At 55.4% G+C, this 12,001-nt stretch overlaps 1 protein-coding gene across 1 annotated transcript in view; it reads right to left on the bottom strand.

Moving 5' to 3' along the window:
- The window catches only part of COL4A2 (collagen type IV alpha 2 chain), a 159,970-nt gene that overhangs the window by 19,870 nt on the left and 128,099 nt on the right, over positions 1 to 12,001 (bottom strand). The window contains 8 exon segments of the mRNA XM_086330559.1: positions 1,993 to 2,100; positions 4,612 to 4,668; positions 6,185 to 6,244; positions 6,599 to 6,800; positions 7,801 to 7,907; positions 7,993 to 8,065; positions 11,050 to 11,207; positions 11,459 to 11,551. Coding sequence (XP_086186685.1) covers positions 1,993 to 2,100; positions 4,612 to 4,668; positions 6,185 to 6,244; positions 6,599 to 6,800; positions 7,801 to 7,907; positions 7,993 to 8,065; positions 11,050 to 11,207; positions 11,459 to 11,551 — 858 coding nt within the window.

Below are 12,001 nucleotides of genomic sequence, written 5' to 3'. Positions count from 1 at the left end.
AGTCTGGGGTCATGAACAGGGAGGTTGTGGACACCAGCGGGCAGGCCTGAATGAGGAACAGGCTTTCACAAGCACCGTGACCTCCTCCAGTCTGATGAAGGCGCATCTGACTCGCTGGCCAGTTCCTGCAGTTTAAGCCTGCTCGGCTGGGCACACGAACTGTGATTCCCAAATCCCCTTCGTTTTCAAGGCAAGAAGGTATTAACATACTAGCATCCTAACCGTCCTATAGGTTGATGCCACGATGCCCTTATGGGAGATGAAGCTGCATTCGTGCTGGGGCGGGATCACCTCTGCAGGACAACGTGACATTTTCTCTTAAAGGCAAAATGCTTGTAGGTTTTGCCTCTTTGTTTTGTATTTACATTTAAAGCTGTACTTGCTCACCTTCCAGTGTTTACAAAAGTCTGTATTTGGGATTGACGCTTTTTCTATAATAAAATGTTATCATTTATGAAAAAAAAAATGAATTAGCATCCTCTCAAAATGATTCACACCTCACTTCAGCACATGTGCTGTCACCAAAGGGACAAAGCTGTAACTTCTCAACATCCCAGGTGGGCGGCAAATGTGGAAACACTTCCCTTTGCTTCTCTCCAAGGCCTTGCTAACAGACACAGGGGGCAGGTTTCCTAGTTCTGCAAATCACGGAGCAACATGTGAAAGGCATGGTCCCTGTGGCCTGGGACACCGACTCCAGGAAGAAGGCCCATCAGGGGCTGATCCTGGACTGTAAGTTTAGGAGTAGACCAGCTGGCGGGGTGCAGGACAGGGAAGGGGCACAGTTCAGCTATTCTTTGCTGAACACGTTTGCTAAGGGTCTACATGTGAGGAATCCACTGTTCTGCGTGAGTCTAGACATCTGGAATGTTCTCTTTAGTTCCTGGAGCTTGGTTGAAAGGAATGCTGACAGGCTGGAGAGCAGTCAAGGAAGGACGGGAGATTTCTGCGGGCACAGACACTGAGTCATAAAAAGAAATGTTTGCATTCCTGGTGTCAGGTCTCCCACTTGCGAGATGTCTATGGGGCATGTGGCCACGGTTTCCCCTTGTGGGTGAGGGGTGCTTATGGAGCAGAACCACTGACTCAAGGAACAATCAACGGGGACCTCCTGGGAGGCAGGCTTCATTCCAACTGAGAACTTTCTAGAAGTAGGAGAGTTTGGATGTTTTACCAGTTCGGGGCGGTGAGAGTGATTCCAGGGAGCCTAGGAGAGGATGTGGCCGGGATCCTGCAGCGGATGTTTGGCTGGGTGGGTTGGGGGGGGCCCTCAGTGAAACCATCTATAGCTTTGTTCAGATAACACGATTCCCCAGTGCCTGGCCCTCTGTGTACCAAGTAATGCAGCTGGGCTCCTGCACCCACTCCGAGCCAGGACCCCAAAGGGACAGCTGTGTCTGGGGTCACTGAGTCGTTTTCCAGGGTGTGTGGACACACAGGCAGGTACTGCCAACTCCTGCCCACCATTCATTACTGGAAGCACGCTCATTTCCCTCCATATACAGCTAAAATGTTTAAGCTCTTTTAACTACTCAATGGCTCCCATGATACTTTGCTGGGTCAAATGTAGGTGAAATGATTTGAACTGCTGACTCAGACAAGCTGTAAACTGCAGTGCAGACGGGCAATGCGGTGAACAGCAGAACACAGGTGTTCTTTGCGTGGTATCCAGTGAGTGATCAGCAGATCATATATCGATGATGAGGGCTGAGAGGGTAACTTTACGTGTCCTTAGACTGTCTCATAGCCACCAGAGAAAAACCTTTCTGCCTACTTGTCTTTTTTTTTTCCATGCAAGATCTGTAAGTTTCTTCCACAAAAGATCAGCGATGAAAAGAGAGACATTTTTTAATTTCCCAAGGACGAGCAAAAATTGTCATTGAGCATGTGTTGACAGTTTCTAAATGTTAAGACAATGGAGCTGGAGCACCCAGATCGTACACAGCCCTTCCCCGAACCTACGGGGCCGAGTGGCGTCCCACCCCGACTCACCTGGGGGTCCTGGGAATCCCTCTCGACCTGGATCTCCCGGGAGACCCTTGAGCCCTGGAGCTCCGTCGGCTCCTGAAAATCCTGGGATTCCTCTGAGGCCTTTGGCACCTAAATGACCCAGAGAGACCAGGACAGACATCAGAGCCGTGAGGAGACCCCAGCAGGAGAGGGACAGAGGGGGTCAAGGCCCGCCCCCGACCCCACATGGTCTCTTAGGAAACAGGGAAGTGATGAGCCCAGGGAACATCAGCCCAGAAACAGCACCCCTGGCAGCGGACAGGGCTAAGTGTGGGTCTACACTAGCACCTGAGTGTGGGTCTACACCAGCGACTGAGGGTCCGTCTACACCAGCAGTTGAGGGTCGGTCTACACCAGCAAAAGAGGGTCGGTCTATACCAGCAGTTGAGGGTTGGTCTACACCAGCAATAGAGGGTCGATCTACACCATCAACTGTGGGTTGGTCTACACCAGCAGCTGAGGGTGGTTCTACACCAGCAGCTGAGGGTGGGTCTACACCAGCAGCTGAGGGGCAGTCTACACAGGCAGCTGAGGGTGGGTCTACATCAGCAGCTGAGGGCGGGTCTACACCAGCAGCTGAGGGTCGGTCTACACCAGCAGCTGAGGGTTGGTCTACACCGGCAGCTGAGGGTTGGTCTACACCGGCAGCTGAGGGTGGGTCTACACCAGCAAAAGAGGGTCAGTCTACACCAGCAGCTGAGGGTGGGTCTACACCGGCAGCTGAGGGTGGGTCTACACCGGCAGCTGAGGGGCGGTCTACACCGGCAGCTGAGGGTTGGTCTACACCGGCAGCTGAGGGGTGGTCTACACCAGCAAAAGAGGGTCAGTCTACACCGGCAGCTGAGGGGCGGTCTATACCGGCAGCTGAGGGTGGGTCTACACCGGCAGCTGAGGGTTGGTCTACACCAGCAAAAGAGGGTCAGTCTACACCGGCAGCTGAGGGTTGGTCTACACCGGCAGCTGAGGGTGGGTCTACACCAGCAAAAGAGGGTCAGTCTACACCAGCAGCTGAGGGTGGGTCTACACCGGCAGCTGAGGGTGGGTCTACACCGGCAGCTGAGGGGCGGTCTACACCGGCAGCTGAGGGTTGGTCTACACCGGCAGCTGAGGGGTGGTCTACACCAGCAAAAGAGGGTCGGTCTACACCGGCAGCTGAGAGTGGGTCTACACCAGCAGCTGAGGGTGGGTCTACACCGGCAGCTGAGGGTGGGTCTACACCAGCAGCTGAGGGGTGGTCTACACCGGCAGTTGAGGGTCGGTCTACACCAGCAAAAGAGGGTCGGTCTATACCAGCAGTTGAGGGTTGGTCTACACCAGCAATAGAGGGTCGATCTACACCATCAACTGTGGGTCAGTCTACACCAGCAGCTGAGGGTGGGTCTACACCAGCAGCTGAGGGTTGGTCTACACCAGCAGCTGAGGGTGGGTCTACACCGGCAGCTGAGGGTGGGTTTACACCGGCAGCTGAGGGGCGGTCTACACCGGCAGCTGAGGGTTGGTCTACACCGGCAGCTGAGGGTGGGTCTACACCAGCAAAAGAGGGTGGGTCTACACCAGCAGCTGAGGGTGGGTCTACACCGGCAGCTGAGGGTGGGTCTACACCGGCAGCTGAAGGTGGGTCTACACCGGCAGCTGAGGGGCGGTCTACACCGGCAGCTGAGGGGCGGTCTTCACCAGCAGCTGAGGGTGGGTCTACACTGGCAGCTGAGGGTTGGTCTACACCAGCAGCTGAGGGGTGGTCTACACCAGCAAAAGAGGGTCGGTCTACACAAGCAGCTGAGGGGTGGTCTACACCAGCAAAAGAGGGTCGGTCTACACCAGCAGCTGAGGGGTGGTCTACACCAGCAAAAGAGGGTCGGTCTACACCAGCAGCTGAGGGTTGGTCTACACCAGCAAAAGAGGGTCGGTCTACACCAGCAGCTGAGGGGTGGTCTACACCAGCAAAAGAGGGTCGGTCTACACCGGCAGCTGGGGGGCGGTCTTCACCGGCAGCTGAGGGGCTGTCTACACCGGCAGCTGAGGGGTGGTCTATACCGGAAGCTGAGGGTGGGTCTACACCAGCAAAAGAGGGTCGGTCTACACCGGCAGCTGAGGGGCGGTCTACACCAGAAACTGTTGGTCTACACTAGCAACTGAGTATCAGTCTACATTCAGCAACTGAGGGTCAGTGTAGACCAGCAATGGAACTTCGGTCTCCACCAGAAGCTGAGTGCTCTTCACGCCCCTCTCTTCTCACCTGACGGGTGTACCTTCTGGGCTCTGCTTCCCCTGGACCCGCTGAAAACTGTCTCTGAGCCCACCCCCCCGGAGTGGTCACCACTCTGGGGGCAGCAGCCTTGGTGCCTGTGTGGGGTCCACGGCAGACAGGCCTCTCCAGGGCTCAGGCAGGGAGGGTCATGGAGAGCCGTGTGGACGACAGGCTCAGGGTTCAACTAGCTTCCTGCAACGATGAGCGCAAGCCAGCCCCCCGCAGAAGCAGCCAGCGTGCGGCACTGTACCCAGAACCCGGGACGTCTGGGCAGGGGGGCTGCCAGGGGCAGAGAAGGAGGGCCAGAGAAGGTGGGGACGCTGCGAGCAGGGCGGGAAGGGCTCTCCCATTACCTGGGGGGCCGGGGAGACCCGGCTGGCCTGGGGATCCTTTGGGTCCTCCAACACAACCTGCCAAGAGAGAAGAGGGCCGTTTTAACCACTGTCCACACCCAGCCTCACGGCGTCAGATGTTGCTAAGGTCAAGAGCATCGGCCGTGAAAACCTGCTTCCACTTAACGATCAGTGTGATCTGATGATTCAATTAATCTTGATGCTGATACAACTTTAATTTCACTGTGTAATGCAATCGTAATGTTAATATAAAATGCAAATGAAGGCAGTCCCATTGGAGGCTAACGGGGGCCATGCTGGTGAGGGGGGTACCCCTCATCAGGGCAAGTCAGCCTCGTTCATCTGGGCCCCCCCATCCACATCAGCCAGTATGGATGCCTTTCTTTGTCTGGAAATTTCGCCAGGGATGGAGGAAGACTTTGAAATTTGCTCTGTGACTTTGATTATGTTCAGAACCGGCCACGACTTGCTGCTGGGTTGTGTAGATGAAACCTGGAGGTGGCCGCCTCTGGCTGGGGACACCACGCAGGGGCGTTTTATCAGACCAGGGACCTGTGCAGGGGCAGCGGTTCTTTGAGAGGCCTTTTGTCCGTCAGCCTGGGATCCAGCAGGGCTCCTACCTTGGCCCCATCTGATGGCCAGAGAGGAGCTGTGGGCTCCTCTGCCACAGGAGTGGTCCGAGGTGCACACACGGCCAGCCTAGGTCATCAGAAGAAAGGACCCTGGACGTTTTCAGGGGGCTGGGCCTCCAGCCTGCAGAGCCGCACCCCCAGGGCCTTCCTGCAGCTGCGAGACTGGCCTGACCCCTGGAAGTTTTGGGGGTGCTGTTCCCGCTCTGCACCCTGGCCCGAGTGCCTGACCCACCCGCACACCCCGTGGTGGGGCCCACAGGTCCTGATGCTCTTCTCCAACCCTAGCCTGCATCTTGGGAGGCAGCCCCAGACCTCGGCTCCCACAGGCGAGCCGATGCCGCCCCGATGTCCAGATGGCCTGTCAGCCTCTTCAGCTCTGAAAACCTCACCCTCTGCGCTCTGCTCTTCAGATCCTGAGCAGGCGCCCCCTGGACTCATCCCTCTGCCTGGCTCCCCTCCTCAGCTTCTAGGCCCCCCGGCTGGAGACTTCACCTGTCTGATGGCAGCCGAGTCCACTTCTGGACTGCCCCCGCCCCTCCACGGAGCCAGGGTCACCGGGCCTCCTGTCTATATCCATCTGCCCTGCTCTCTCAAGCACTCATTCATGGCTGGACCAAAGTCTTCTCACATGTAGACCTGATCCTCACCCTATTTAACGGGTCAATAATGCACAGCTGTCCTTCACACACATACAGACTCACGTTCTGGGTGAGAAAGCACTTATTTATCCGTTGAGTCTTACCGACCCTGTGAACAGAGGCTTCGTACTGTAGGGGCAACTTGGTGACAGGTGGTCATCCCCGGCCCTGCCCTGGGTTCTAAGGCGAGTCCGCACATGTTTCTACCCTGTCGGTGGCTCCGTGCCCCTGGCGGGACTCCCGGCCGTTCTCCATGAGCACAAACTCTATAAACAGTTTCTAGGGGTCCTGTCGTGACAGTACCTGGCTGGATGGTCTCCTGTCCGTCTGCTCCGATGGGTCTTTTCACACCCGAGTCACAATCTGGGAGAGAGACGTAGCGACAGGGTGAGGCGATTGTGCAACAGTGGAGAGTATCTGTGTGTGCACGCGCGTGCATGTGGGTGCGTGGTGGTGGGAAGGCTGGGGTGGGCGGGGCACTGAAGGCCCGTCTCTGAACTTCAGTGCTCAGCCGCTGTGCGTCCAGCACGGGTGTGGCCGGCACTGGGTCTGGAAGACCCCGCGGCCGGTGGCGCACGTGTGTGCTGAGAACCGATGCAGCAGCAAGCGCCTCGTGTGACCCCCTGCACCCCCCACCCACACACGCTGGAGAAGAGCAGCAGGGGCAGAAGCAGAGTGTCTCACGACTGTGCAAGAGGCGAGCCTGGGCCCTCGTACCAATCTGTCCTGGAGAGCCGGGGAGGCCGGGAGGCCCTGGGAAGCCTGGTGGTCCGGGCAATCCAGCATCGCCGGGGAAGCCGCGCTCGCCTTTGGGGCCTGGCAGGCCCAGTCCTGGGGGGCCCCTCTCCCCTGGAAGGCCCTTCGTGCCGGGGGCTCCTGGTTGGCCTGTGTCCCCTCTGGGGCCTTTGATGCCATCGCCCTGTGAGAAATGCAGAGCATTTCTTACAACACATGGAAGCACCAAGGACAGCCATCTTGCCAGGCTCGCTGCCTCGATGCCCAAATTCCGCGTTATGGACGTGGGGCAGAAGACAGCAGGGATGAACAGAACCCCAGTCACGGTCTGGCCAGGTCACAGAAATAAAGGACAGATGTCACAACAGCCATGAACAAGACTCTAGAGGATGGGAATCTGAGTACTTTTCTTTTCCAAGCTCTGCTTAGACCTTCATTCTCAGGAGGAATTTCTTTGAGAGAGCACTTAGGCAGATATCTGGCTAAACAGGGCAGGAACACGTTAGTTTATCTTTAGGACTTAGCACCTGTTACCGGTCTCCTATTCCCAAGGGGCAGTGCAGTGGTAAACGGGAGGAAGTCTTTGGATGAGAAAGAGCAGCGAGCTTGTTAGGATAACGAGAGATGGTGGGACCAGGAGAGCGGAAGCGGGAGGCAGAGAGCTCCCCCATGTCCAGTTCACTCCGCTCCTCGGGCTGGGATGAGCTCAGAGCAGGGAGGAGGACTCTGGTGTCCGCGGCCACCCACCCCTCGCTGTCTGCCCTCCGTCTTCCCGCAGAAACGAGGCTGGGGGCTCTGCCTCTATCACACACACTCTCTTGCAACACGGGTGTGCGTGTGGTGCAAAAGCGAAGTTGTGTGTTTTACAAGCAATCCTGGAAAAAGTGTTCCCCCCTCCATCTAGGAATCTTCAGCTGGCAGAGGGGGCGGGTCTCTCATGATACATTATGGCAGGAGGAATGTTTATTTCTGCTTTTTCTTTCAAATGTTCACTCTGGGCTTGGCTCCAACCCTAATCACTGTTTCCTTAAAAACTATGATTCCTGCTCATCAAAAGAGGACAGGTTGAGCTGGGAGGATGTCGTGCTGGTGAGTACCTCCGACGCTCAGGTGTGTGAGAACGTGGCTGACGAGGGTGAGGGCTGAGCCCCCTCTCCGCTCCCCGCACCCCCCGAGGTACTCACGGGAGGGCCTGGGAGTCCGTGGAACCCATCGAGCCCGGGTGGTCCTGGGATGCCGTCGCTACCTTTCAGCCCTGGCACGCCTGGGACGCCTGGCTGGCCCCGCTCACCTGGGGGAGGAGCACGGCGTGAGTCTACCCTTCCAGGGCGAGCGGAGGGCGAACGGCCTTAGACCTGCCGCCCACAGAGACTCACCTTTGGTGGTGATGGTCCTGGAGTCTCCCTTCATTCCTTTGGGCCCGGGGGGACCGACGTTACCAGGGGCTCCCTATGGAAACAGACACACAGTTCCTTCTTTCTCCACCCTGGTCGGGGCCTCCGAGAAGACAACGATTCTTGCTCATTCCTGGCATCAAGCCCAGAGCCAGATACTTCTGTCCGGACTGCCCCGTGCCACGGCCACCAACCACCAATGGCCACTTGAACGGGGCCGGTGGAACTCAGATGCTGACTGTAAAATTTTAAGTAGCTAAAACTTAAGGGACGTAGTCACACATGGCTGGATGCAGAAAGTAAGAACCTTGCCGCTCAGCGTGTGGTCTGCAGGTGGGCAGCCCCGGCCTCCGCGGGAGCTTGTCAGGAAGGCAGACTCTCAGAGCCCAGCCCAGGGACGCAGAAACGCCATCCGCAAACTCTTTAACTTTGGAGAAGCGATCCTCTACCACGACTTCAAGGCTGCTAACTCAACTACGATTTTGTAGAATCTGGACAAATAGTAAGCTGCCAGGTATGAACGATGGATGTTTGTGATCGTTCAGTATTGAGCAATAAGAGTATTTATTCTATAGCTTGTCTTCCTGACCAAATCAAGGTGGGAAAAAAAAATCATACTTTAGAGACAACTCGAGTGGGGGACATTCACATTTTAAGCTGTAAAATCTAGTTTAGGTCTTTCAGTGAGCAGAAACGAGAAGATGAAGGTTTCAGGATGCATTAAAAAAAATTATTAGTTAGTTTCAGCACGCCAGAACTCTTAGCTGTGGCACGTGGGATCTAGTTCCCTGACCAGGGATGGAACCTTGGCCCACTGTACTGGGACTGCAGAGTCTCAGCTACTTGACCACCAGGGAAGTGCCAGGATGCATTTTAATGTGCACGATATGCTAGTTTGGGGCAACTCTTGGTTGCTGGTATTTGCAAGAATATGGGAGCTTTAAGTGTTGGTTTAATTAAATGGAATGTTTCAAATGAAATGTTCTTTTCTCCTTAAAAAGCCCACAGATACTTGATTTATCGATTTTGTTCTTTGCAGGAAAGGGTGACATTCTCTCTGTATTTAGAACAAAGTCTCCCACTTTTGCAGGGCGTGACTAGGAGGTGTTGGGCAAGTGGATGGACACATGGGTTCATTTACTAACCGACTTCCATATTTGAGGCGTTCTTGCAGATCCTATCAGTATAGTTATTAAACCACAAAAAAACCTGTCTGAGGCTTTCCTGCCACAGATACATAAGCATACAATCAAACGCAAGCTGTGGCTCAGTGGTAAAGAATCCGCCTGCTGATGCAGGAGATGCGGCTTCATTCCCTGGGTGGGGAAGATCCCCTGGAGAAGGGAATGGCAACCCATTCCAGTACTCTTGCCTGGAGAATCCCATGGACAGAGGAGCTTGGTGGGCTACAGTCCACCGGGTTGCAAAAAGCCGAACGCAAGTTAGTGACTGAACAACAACAAAACACAAAGCCTGAGCCGTGTGCACGCAGGCGCTGTGGGTGTGTGTGCAACGCGGCTGCGCAGAGCACACGCTCCTGGAGGGTCTAGACGCTCCATGTGCGTAAAATGCTCCATCACTATACAAAGACTCGAACGTCCCACCCATTCGGCCATTACTCAGTGTGGACTCGCACCACGCACGCTTTTTCTGAATTCTTGAGCAACTTCTACGCGCTTAGCCAGGATTCGGAGATGATGCCATTTTTAAACTAGCAGGAAATGGAGCACCTAATGTGTCCAGTTGGATGAAAGCATTTGTTTTCTGGGAAGTCCCAGAAAGGGAGCAGAGAGGGGCTTTAGACCTCATTTTCACCCGCAAAACTCCCTCAGCGCGAAGCAGTTTGAGCAATGACCCTCTGCACCCGCAGCTTGGGGGGCTGCACGCTGCCTGCGTCTCGACAGCGTGGCCGCTGCCTGCGTCTGGCCAGCGTGACCGGGGGTCCTGAGCAAACATTCCTCTACTGCTGAATATGCAAAATGCTAGACTTCGCACTGTATAAATGTCCCGCAGTTCTCTTTTTAAGTAAAATAATAATAATAACAGTTTCTTTGTCTCCCCCTGAAATTTGCTTTGAAATCACGAGTTCAAACCTGCCACAAAGACCTACTCTGGACCATCTTTTCTTAGGGTGTGAAATGAGGCCCACTTAGCTGGAATCCACAGGCAGAGAATTCCACACATTCATCCAAAGTACATTCATGATTTACTTGGACGTCTCAGTTTTTATGGAGTGAAGGGAGCCTTCATAAAACACTAAATCTGAAGTACAGACGGGTTTCTTTGTTTGATATAACTCTCATAAGATTTAAAGCATACAATTCAGGGTGGGTTTCTTTTCTTTTTTAGTATTTTCACAAAGTTCTGCAACTATCACTTCTATCTAATTCGAGACCATTTTCATCACCCCAAGAAGAATCAGTCACTCCCATTCTCCATCCTTCCAACCCCTGGCAGCCACCAACCTACTTTCTGTCTGGAGAGCCCTGCTCTGGACACTTCATAGGAATGGTATCGTATGATACCTGTTCTACGGCGTCTGCCTTAATGCATGTAGCGTGGTGTCTCTGAGGGCGCCCCACTGTGGCACGTGTCAGCACTTCACTCCTCTGGATGCATGAATGACGTCGCATCTGGTGGGGACGCTATGTCTGGACTGTCCGTTTAGCACTTCTGGGCACTGGGGCCGGTGCGCGAACGCCGCAGTGAACGCTAAAGTGCAGGTTTCTGTGTGGACACGTGCTGTCGGCCTCCTGGGTCTGTACTTAGGAGGGGACTTTCTGGGTCACGCGACACCTCTATGTTTGACTTTTGAGGAAGCATCACTCTGTTTTCCACAACGGCTGCCCCACTTCACGTTCCCACCAGGAAAAGGTTTAAGTGTCTCCGGGAACATGCAGCTTTTTTTGAATGGCGCCCTGGGTGCATAAGTGCTGCTGGTCTAACGTGTATGATTCAGTAAATGAAAGCTGGGCGGGGGGACGTGGGGTCAGGTGTCAAGGTCGTCCCGTCGGTTTCCTGGTAGAACTGGTCTCTCACCTTGAACCCGGCGAACCCGGGGACGCCGTGCTGGCCGGGGTCTCCTTGGCTGCCTTTACTGCCAGGCTGCCCGTTGGCACCTGCAAAGCCCTTGGGTCCTGGCAGCCCTGGCGGACCCCTGATGAACTGATCTGCACATTTACAGTCGCCGGCGTCACCTGCAATGTGGGGGAGACGGGGTGCCGTGCTGTTTATCCCGACACGCAGTACAACCCTCCTGTGGCTCTGCAGGGGGCAGCAGGGCACGGCAGGCGGGGGCTGGCTGGGAGGACCGCACTGGGAGGACGTGCCCACTCTGGTCCTCTCACCCCTGGGCTGGGGGTCTTATTGTCATCTCAGAACCAGCGGAGGGTGGGCTGTCGCAGGAGGGCCAAGCGGCGCCCTGCCCCTCACCCCCAGCCAGCCTCACCTTTCCATCCTTTCTGTCCACGAGCCCCTGGGAACCCGGAGGAGCCAGGGAAGCCCCCACTTCCTTTTTCTCCTTTCAGGCCGAACAGAAAACCTGAGGGAAGACCCACAAAAACGGTATGTCAGCTCAGCCCGGGGCCCGCCGTCTGCTTCCTGCGAGGGAAGGTTTACAGCCGTGTCTCCCAACAGACGCCGACCCCCCTCCCCTGCCCAGCTCCAGCCCAAACGCTCTCAGAAAGACACGGAGACTTCCTTTCTGTGGCCACTGCTTCCAGGGCTGGAAAGACATGCGAACACCTGTGATTTCAGTTTTCCCATTAAAGTCTTGGAATAGACATCTTTACTTTTCAGAAAAGCTGAGTCCAAAGAAGAGTTTCGATTGTTTTTAACCATGTATTTTACTTAGGCGTTGAAGACTTGGGGTCACCATGACCTCGGGTTCCCAGAGAGACAAAAACCCAGAGCAAAACCAAGCCACGAAACGCGTGAAGGGGAGCTCTTCCCTGCTCTGCCCCGCCTGGAACGGCTGCACCTAGACACGCCC

Source organism: Bos grunniens, chromosome 12 (assembly GCF_055505025.1).
Source record: "Bos grunniens cultivar Pamir isolate PY7600 chromosome 12, Bosgru_T2T1.0, whole genome shotgun sequence".
Lineage (NCBI taxonomy): Eukaryota > Metazoa > Chordata > Mammalia > Artiodactyla > Bovidae > Bos > Bos grunniens.
The sequence above is the reverse complement of the archived record's forward strand: the minus strand, read 5'-3'. Positions and strand labels throughout refer to the sequence as shown.